General features: G+C 42.5%; 2 protein-coding genes across 2 annotated transcripts; both read right to left on the reverse strand.

Moving 5' to 3' along the window:
• Nucleotides 1-1,847: 1,847 nt before the first annotated feature.
• On the reverse strand, nt 1,848-6,009 carry LOC102714684 (protein NLP2-like). Its single transcript, XM_006643925.3, has 4 exons — nt 5,807-6,009; nt 5,610-5,677; nt 4,064-4,185; nt 1,848-2,588 (listed from the first exon to the last, which is right to left on the reverse strand). The coding sequence occupies exons 1-4, from the start codon at nt 5,973-5,975 to the stop codon at nt 2,057-2,059; spliced, it is 891 nt and encodes a 296-aa protein (XP_006643988.1). The 5' UTR covers nt 5,976-6,009; the 3' UTR covers nt 1,848-2,056.
• A 1,271-nt stretch (nt 6,010-7,280) lies between these two features.
• LOC121053264 (AT-hook motif nuclear-localized protein 21-like) lies at nt 7,281-8,411 on the reverse strand. The gene has a single exon (XM_040519917.1). The coding sequence runs from the start codon at nt 8,359-8,361 to the stop codon at nt 7,675-7,677; it is 687 nt and encodes a 228-aa protein (XP_040375851.1). The 5' UTR covers nt 8,362-8,411; the 3' UTR covers nt 7,281-7,674.
• Between the last annotated feature and the right edge of the window lie 1,382 nt (nt 8,412-9,793).

The raw sequence follows: 9,793 nt of genomic DNA on the forward strand, positions 1-9,793 counted from the left end.
TTGGAGCTTGTAGTTGGCTATACTATTGAACTTGCTCCGAAGAATAAGTTTAGAGTGAGTTTGATCCGCAACTCCTGTATTTTGTCGTTTTGTGCATATATAATCAATCGTGAGATTCTTAATTGTGAATATGATTAGAAATACTATATTTTGATATAAATTTTAACTCCAAAAAATATATATATTTTGAAATGGACATGTATATGTAAGTGCTTTAATGTGGACGATGACATCGACCGCCCCCCCCCCCCCCCCGAAAAGGCTAATTGGCGATCGGTCACTGGCGCTGGTGCTGTACAGCCGCGAACGCTTTTGCTCTACAACCGCAACGTCTCTCTTTCTCTTCATCTCTGTCTGTTTATCTCGTAATTTTATATGTATGAAGTTTGTATATATAAATTTATATGTACAAATATTTATATATTAAATTTATATCTATACTATTTTGTGTATATATAATATTTGTATATATGGATTTTTATATAGAGAATTTATATGTACATATGTGTATTATGCACATCTAAGTTTGTACGTCTAAAATTTTATACATATAAAGTTTATATGTCTAAATTTTATATGCCTAATATATATATATATATATATATATATATAAATTAATATGTGCACCCATAGAATAATCTATTCCATGCGCCCTCCTCTCATAAGGCCTAAACCCACCTTCTTCTAATGGCCCAAAAACTCTCTCCTAGCCTAGTTGAAGCTCTCTCACGTCGGTCAAACCCGTCCTTTGACCTTCCTCCACACCTCACATTTGCCAGTCCCGTCTGTCTGAAAAGTGTAGTACATGAAGGTCAAAATACAGTAACATGCATGGTAAAATACATTAACAACATCATGACAGATCTAGTTTTTTTAATCACGGTAGTGAAAACGGTTTTAAAAAATAATATAAGACATATGAGATATTGCTCTCTAAAGATTGAAAATACAACCTTTAGCTCTCCCACATGTATTAATTATATTGTAGCAATAATATGTAGTCACACCTCGTGTTACTGTCCTTCGATCATGATGTTATTATACTTATATCACGACGTTACTGCAATTATGTAGTAACAACGCATGTGTTACTGCACATATATCGTTATGTTACAGTAACAATACTTATATTTTATAGTAACATTGTATTATTGCTACATAGAATGTATATCGTTACTATAGCTATTATCATAACATTAGTGTATACTAATATAAATCCTATAGATATTTCTTAAGATTCTAAACTTTAAACAACTTTATCTCTCACCTCATATATTATTTTTTAAAAACGTTTATACTAAATTGTTAGAAAAAATATTTTAAAAAAGTAGATCCTTCGTGGGTATGTTTTGACGTTATTACTGCGAATTAGTTGTCGTGTTACTGTATTTTTTTCTTTCGTGTTATTGTAGAATTTCTGGGAGACGAGAGGTGGGCTTAGATAGACAAGAGGGGAAACCCATAAGGGGTTGACCCATGTGAAGGACTCTTCGACCAACCTTCAATTGAGGTGGGGATAATTTTTGGGCCTAGGAAAGAGAAACCTTTAATTGAGATGGGGATAATTTTTGGGTCTAGAAAAGAGAGGTGAGATTTGCCTTGAGAGGAAAGAGGGTATAGAATAGCTTATACTAAAAGGATGTACGTATTAGTCTTGCTATATATATATATATATATATATATATATATATATATATATATATATATAAATATAAAATGTATATGTACCTATATGTATAGTGCCTAGTCTGAACCGATCGCAGGGGTCGCGCGCAAGCGGGCGGGCGCGTATTAGACCGCCCCCTCCTCCCCGAAAAAAGTGGCGTACACACAGAATAGCAGCGATCAGTGAAAAGTACCATACCAACGAGATTTGGGAAAGCAGGTTGGCAGGCAAAGCTCCAGCCATCCTTTTCAAAACGAACTTATATAGTAGTGGTTGTCACAACACAAATGGATCAGGACAAGTTACATCAGGAACCAGCTAACCGTGCCGGTCAGGTGGTCACTACTAGCTAGTGTTACACACAAGAGGTACAACGGCAACGCAAAATCATCACCCAAGCCTGCTCGACTGCTCCGGCAGCGAAGCTCCGAACACCTGGGCCAGAGCCATCTTCTGCCTCTTATTCAGCCTGCACAGCTCCAGGCTCCCGCAGGTCTTGCCGGTCAACAGCTTGCGCCCGTCGTCTACTGCTTTCCTTCTCAGCGTGCAAAGCTGTGCAGATGGTTCTGTCGTGATCGCTTCAGCTTCGGCTTCATCTGCTCCCCAGTCCAACTCATCGTCGTCGGTCATACCTTTCGAAGCCTCGTTGGCTGATTCGGGGGCTTCACCGTTCTCGTCTTTCGCAGGAGTGGTCTCTGTGTGGCTGTCAGTCCCCCACCATTTCATGGTTTCCCAAGACAAGCCACACGATGGGAATCCATGCTTGAAGTCGTCCATGTAGGTTGGGATGGCTTTGGTTTGGGTACCATGGGCCAATATTCCCGACCCACTCAGTGCATTTTGTTTGCCTGGGGGTGACACTTGTCCTGCCTTTGAACTGCCTTGTTGAGATTTCGCTACTCCTTGGAAAGTGCCTGGTGATCTATCAACATGTCCAAATTTAAATGTCAGAACGAATGCTGCAAACTGCTTCTTCATCAGTGAGAACTGCAAGGCACAAAACTAGACCATAATAGTGGTAACAACAGGAAGAAAGTCAATAGCATTCAAGTGTGAAAACATAGAACAACATATACTCCTCCCATCCAAGAATGGTCAGTACTGTATATTTGTTTGTCACCGGACCAACGAGAAGTAAAACTCCCACCTTAATCCATTGGTTTAGCCGCTTTGTTGCATGCATGCAGATTGCCCTCCCTGCCCAATTAACGGCTACATAATTAAATACCGCATGCCCTCCATTCAATTAAATGTCGCATGCATGTGTTTCCGCATGTAACGCGCTTGTCAATTTTGGGTGTTTTTTCTCGTTATAAAGGTCATTATTCTTGGATAGAGGGAGTACAAAGAATTGGGTCAGCGAGTCCCACAGAGGGATGGCCTAAATGGTTGCCATGCTCAGGTTCACCCGGTCTACAGCCCCAGCGTCCATGCCCTCAGACAGTAACCTAAGGGTCATGAGAACAGTAACCTAAGGGTCATGAGAACAATAACCTAGTTTGAGCAATCAGGCAAGCCAAAGCCAGTGGTAGTAAAAGTTTACTAGACAGAGGCTACAAGTATAATAAAAATTATCATGCACTATTTTTATATTGGAGGACAGCAGGGGAAGCCCCTGTAGATTGTCATGTGCTTTTAGTTTTAAGAGTATAGATAGCAACAAGAAGACAAAAATGAGAATATTGTTAACACTTTCTTTTGCACTACAGAGGTTAAGCTAATGATAATATTTTCTACAGTAAAACCAGCATAAACTTCCAAGTTATATAGGATCCAGAGCAGAAATATTAGTAGTAGGTAAAATAAATAAACTAACCTAGGGCAAATTCTCCTCAAAATTAAAAACTAATTTATGAAAAACATATTTTCCTGTAAATTAGTTCCGTCACTTGTAATATAGTATGTATTAATTGGCTGCATACAGGCTCATCACTGTTGTTTACAACATAGTGCCATTTGCCATAAAACAGCCAATATTACAATTGGGATGGTGTCGGACTGTAACAGAAGATCCAAATCTACTATAGAGGATAATTATCATTCCAGATAGAAAGGAGAGCAAAGTAATGTTGGAATTTCATGTAAACTTTCTTCACAATTATTATAGACTGAATCACTTAACTTAATGTCTTGTACAAGTCAAACGTAATATGACAGTGAAATATTCAAGTGAGTAGGAAAAGCTCTGAATTATTCCATCAACTACTTCAGTACGCCCTGTTGATTCTATCAAGAAAATATCACTAGCTGACATTTGTATGTTCATGGCTAACATTTAGTGAGAGCAAATGTGTCTAGTTAACCTTTGCAGATGAGAGAAGAGAGGGTATTTATCATTGCATAGGAAACAGGAATAAATATGGGCATCAACACAATCAAGAGAAAGGCACTACTTACACTGTTGATAGACCAGATGCGCTTAGAGCCTTTTGTTTTGCAAGTCTGGATATCTCAAGAAGTTCCTTAGCTTTCTCTCTTTCTGCACTTTTTGTATCATCACCAGACTTTCCAGAGACAAGCTGCAAGTACGAGGATTTAAGAAGAAAACAAAACCAGGGAAATATACAGAGCAGCAAGCCAGCAATATACAAAAGAGAAGACAATATGGGAAAATAATAGCTTTCAGATTGTAGGTGTTCCCTGTTTTCATGCAGAATAGAGTAAAAGCTATCTTTGATAAAATTTTGAACCAACTCACCATAGCAATCTAGCAGCCATAGAACAAAAGGCAGCAACCAATTATGCTGTTACTCAACAGATTTAATTTATCAAATTCTACATCGGCACTGAAATTTCACTTGGGAAATTATTTATTCGCCATTCAACAGTGGTGGCTTTAACGATTTGCCAATCTTACAGATGTCAATTAATAATTTGCCACTAATTGACATGCACTCTTAATAAAATGCTGTGTTAGCTATCTTCTTTACAATTTCCCGCCTAAACACTAGGTTCGTCTACTCTCCCTGTTTTACCCTTCATCCCAGCATTTCCTCAGTTCATTTCCAATTTCCACCACACAAGGTTGTCACCTCAGGTCCTTAATCAAGGTACGCACCCAAGTGCATCTCAGAAGCTACAGGCAACGTGATTGGTGGTTCTGATGATGGCCTTTGTTTCTTAGCGGCAGTCCTACTAGCAGCTGATTGTAGAATAAAATAGTTCATCCGTGTTAGGTACTAGTCAGTACTCAGTACTCAGTACCAAGGACAAACAAACTTATATTTCTGCAATGGAGATTATACTTGACGTCTTTGGCCCGTGTCAGGAGGTGCAGTGAAATCATGGATTCATGTGATCAAAGACAGGGAAAAAAGTTTGAACAGGACAGAGCTTAGATACTGGTTGGCACGGTGGGGAAAATGGACAAAGTGGTGTTTTATTAAGAGTGCATGTCTATTCAGTAGAAAATAGCTAAGCATTTAGGAAAGAATCACAAAGAAAATGGACAAAGTGGCATTTTATTAAGAGTGCAGGTCTATTCAGTGGAAAATAACTAATTAACATCTACAAAATGGGGCTTCTAGTTCTAGGACATAGAATCTAGCACCTGTGTTTCTTCCTCCAAAGCAAGCTTCAACTTTAAGAAGGCAATATCTACGCAATTCATTCTTCTCCTTGCTTAAATTTGAGGGTAGTCCTGGCTACTTCAACCATTATGCTAAGCCTTGGACTATTATGATATGAGTTCCTAAAGCAGTTCACCTTGTGAATAGTTAAAGCCACCGATTGAGTGGTGTTTTATTAAGAACGTTCGCCCATTTACTTGGAACGTTTTATTGCTGCAGAATGTAATAATAAGCAGCGGCAGCACCATGTTTACACATTGGATAAAAACCATTCCACATTTCTCTCAGCTCAGATATTCCCTAAATTAGAACAAACATACAAGTTTCCATTTGACAATTAGCTTCTGATCTGCCGGTTGACAGACCCAGCGTACCTTTCGATATGGCCACCGGACAATACCGTGGCTGCGGCATATCCGCTTCAGGACACTAGTGCAAACACCTGCAAATCCATCAGAAGTTCCGCGTGAGAATTTCGTTTCTCCGGCGAGCCAGCGACGGATCTCTCCTACACCACGGTAAAGAAAGTACATAGAGAAAGTCAGAAAGAAGGGCGTGGCGGGGTTATTACCGAGGATGGAGGCTGCCTCCGCAATAGGGAGGGAGAAAAGCTTGGAGATCTCCTCGTAGGAGAGCGAGACCCTCGTCGGCTTCTGCGCCTGCGCCTCCTCCTCCTGCTGCTGCTGCAGGGCGGCGGGCTGCTGCGGCTGGGCGCCGGATGCCATGGGAGCCGCGCACATAACAGCGGGCGGGGGCGGGGCGGATTCGAACGTGGGGGAGATTCGGGGAGCGCGCGAACCAAACCGAATCGGTTGGCGGCGGGCGGGGCGGGGGTGGGGAGGCCGCAGCGGTGGCGGCCGGACGGGACGGGACGGGACGGATCGGATCGGCGTGCCGGATGGGGGCTGCCGGGTGCGCGCGTGCGGTGGATGCGGGGGGGCGGCGCGGCGGTGAGGTCGCACGCGTCAGGTCGCGACGGACGGACGGACGGATGGATGGATGATTCCTCTTTCTTCTTGGGTTTGCTCGTGGTGGGGACCGACGCCGACAGATGGCCGAATGTGGAGGTAATTGACGGGATTTTGGCCCGAATTCTTCGACTGGGCCGTAATTTTTGTCACCGGCGCTGTATCCGTGTTCTTTTGTTAGATTGGCAGAGACGAAGGATGGAAGGTTATTCGATTCTTTATATTCCCCCGTTTCATAATGTAAGAAGTTTTAACTATATTTAGATTCATCTATTAACCAATATATATTCTTTATATATATGTCTAGATTCATTCATTGATATCTAGAAAATCTTACATTATGAAACGGAGGTAGTAGTTATCTAATGGTATAAATGATCGAATTAATTGCTATAAGTTAAAAATATATACTTAGTAAAAGTGAGATGATAACCTTTTATATATAAACTTTTTACAATGAAAATAACGTTTAATAGTTTGAAAAGTGTGCACGCAAAAGCTAAGAAATAATTTAGGAACAATATATGTAAACAAACACAACGTGATAAAGCTCTTCCCTCTTGAAAAAAAATAGTGATAAGCCAAAATTTAAATTTTAACTTTAAATTTTAAATAGATTTTAGAGTTTTTCCATCACACTTTATTTATTAGCCTGGGCTTTTAATCACTAATAACATGTATATAAAATTTTATTTATAAATTATTTTTATTTACAAATATATTCTTTAGGTCTTTTCCTGAAAAAGCCAAACAATCACACTCGGAACTTGGCACGAATGCACATATTTCACTGTGATTTATTTTTATATCTACTACCCCTCCGTTCCATATTATAAAATTTTTTAGGTTTACCTAGATTCATCTATGTATCAATGTATATGTGTCTAGATTTATTAACACACGTATGAATCTAGTCATGGCCAGAAAGTCTTATAATATGAAATGGAGGGAATACATTCGTAAGACTTTTTAATATTTTCTATATTTATATGGATTCTAATAAATATAGAAAAATATAGAAACAATATATATCAATAAATAAAACGTCTTTCTAATACGAAAGGATGGAATAGAATAATATAAGCATACGTGTCTTTCATATACAGGGGAATTGAACGGTTTCATCCCATGCTGTCATGCTCCCGCTGGAATAGGAGGATTGCACCATAGGAGAAGTGGACAAATTTACCATTTACCATTTGGACCATATGAATTGAAACATAAGCTAATTCATCATTTGCCCCCCAAATATAAATCAAGCTATGAAACTCAAATAAGCACAATTTCATCACAATTAAGGAAGAGCATAAATTTGACTTCTTTATCAGCTTTTACGGATTAATTCCTACAATTCCAAACACCCCATCTCTGATCTCATTGTTGTCAAGTGACATAAGGCCCAACTAGAAAATTAAACGGGCCCACCTTTCCTGGGCCGCATCTCACTCGGCCCATTGCGTTAGACACCCGCTTAGCTCTTCGCGCCCAGCTTCTGGCACAGCTCCCACCCGCACTTCTGCTGCTGCTGCGGCGGCGGCGGTGGCTGCGCACCGCAACGCCGGCGTCTGGTCACGCCATGCACGTCGCACCCGTCTGCATTGGCGGAGTCCTCTCCCTTCAGGAGCGGCAACCGGTCGAACGCGGCTGCCACGAACGTGGCCAGCATCACCACCACCGGCCCGGCGGCGACGAGCCCTCCCGCCGCGACGGCGCCGCCGAGCACGCTGCCGTGCGGCCCGGCCAGGAACACCGCGGCAGCTCCGCCCGGGGCCGCCGCCGCCGCCCCCGCTCCCGCGGCGGGGGACGGGGACGGGAAGAAGCACCCCGAGAGGCCCAGTATCTCCATCGTGCCGCGGAGCACCAGCGCGGGCTCCCGGAGCACGACGTGCGCGGCGCGCCCCGACGCGCCCAGAACCAGCGCCCCGCACCGCGCGCGGCGCGCCACCGCGGCGACGCACGACACCACGTCCCGTCCCGCGGGGACCTCCACGACCAGGGCGCGCATCGCGCTGGGGCACTCGTGCGCGATCACCACCGGCGGCGGCCTCTGCCCGCGGCCCTTGGAGGGGCACAGCGCCGCCGCCGCCGCCGCTCTGCATGGGCGTCGGAGCTTGTCCGGCGCCACCGTCGCCGCGCCGCTCGCGGTGACCATGCCCATGTCTTTGTGCAGGTTAATTACCTGTGATTTTAGAGCGTTTTAAAGGGCAGGAGGCCGTGTTCTTCGAAGTAGCTCGGCTGTTAAGCGGGGAAATATGCGTGATTAGTTTTTAAATGGTTCAAGTATTCGAACATCCTAACAAGCTCCCAACTGTTACCGTGTTCATGTTCTGCAAAATGTTTTCTGCAACATCCAAGACTCCAGGTAGGTGTACTCAACATTTTGGTGCGAATTATGACCTGCTGTATGTTTGGAGTTAGATCCTGCTTGTTTCTGGATGTCAACACGTTCCTCTTGATGTGTGTGCTGATGCAATTTGTGTGTGCAGATTGAAATGCGAGAGGCGATGGTTGGTGATCGGATAACTGGTAAATGATCAAAACTTGGTCATTCCAGGATTCATTGATCACTATAATGTCTTGCAAATAATGTCGCAGCAACAGGCAAAAGAAGTTGTTGAACAATAGGGTGGTAAAATCAACCAATCGATTGAGGTGAACGGTGGGGAGAAAAATACTGAATGGATAGAACACTGACAAAAACAGATGTGGAAACTGAAGAAACATCAAACCTCTTCTCACAAGAGCAAATGACTGGCATGCTTTCAGCCGGTTGCAGAGACACCTCTTCTTGTCAATACAGTTCATGAATCAAGAGTTGTTGCCCATGACAACAACGGACAACCTAAGCAGAACCAGACGGCCATGTTGGCATTGATAAGTTCAGAAACTGCAGGGCTGTATCAGCAGCCATGCCCAGTGTCACGTTCCAATAATTGAAGTCAAAGGCTCCAAGACTCCTTGCAGTATCCCACCACCGTATCAGTACTTCCAATCAATCCCCCATGATCCCTGAATAATTTTACAAGGTACACCTGACACACTCGATCAATTGATCCTCCTGTTGAATTATTGTATTCCAGCAGTGCAAGAGAGGCGGCAGTTCATAGCCCAATAGTCTGAACAGTGACGCAGATACCTTCAGAAAAACTCGACACATTGCAGAGAGTTAGTAGCCCTTGACAGCGGTAGCTAGCGAGTAGCTCTTGACAAAATAGTTGCCCATCCTTTTCTTCAGACTTCACCTCGTTTTCTCTTCCAAGCTGCAACGACTTGTGCGAGCCATGTTCCTTCCGTAACTTAGGCCTTTATTTGGTTACTCGAAACTTTTTACAAAAATATTACATCGAATATTTGAACAGTTAAATAAAACATTAAATATAGATAAAAATAAAAACAAATTGCACAGTTATGAAGAAAATCATGAGATGAATTTTTTAAGCCTAATTAGTGCATGATTAATCATAAGTACTATAGAAACCAACCTGTGGTAACGACGGATTAATTAGGCTCAAAAGATTTGTCTCGTGGTTTTCAGTTGAGGTGTGAAATTTATTTTTTCATTCGTATTAAAAACCCCTTTCGATATCCGA

The sequence above is a fragment of the Oryza brachyantha genome, chromosome 1 (assembly GCF_000231095.2).
Source record: "Oryza brachyantha chromosome 1, ObraRS2, whole genome shotgun sequence".
In the NCBI taxonomy this organism is placed as follows: Eukaryota; Viridiplantae; Streptophyta; class Magnoliopsida; order Poales; family Poaceae; genus Oryza; species Oryza brachyantha.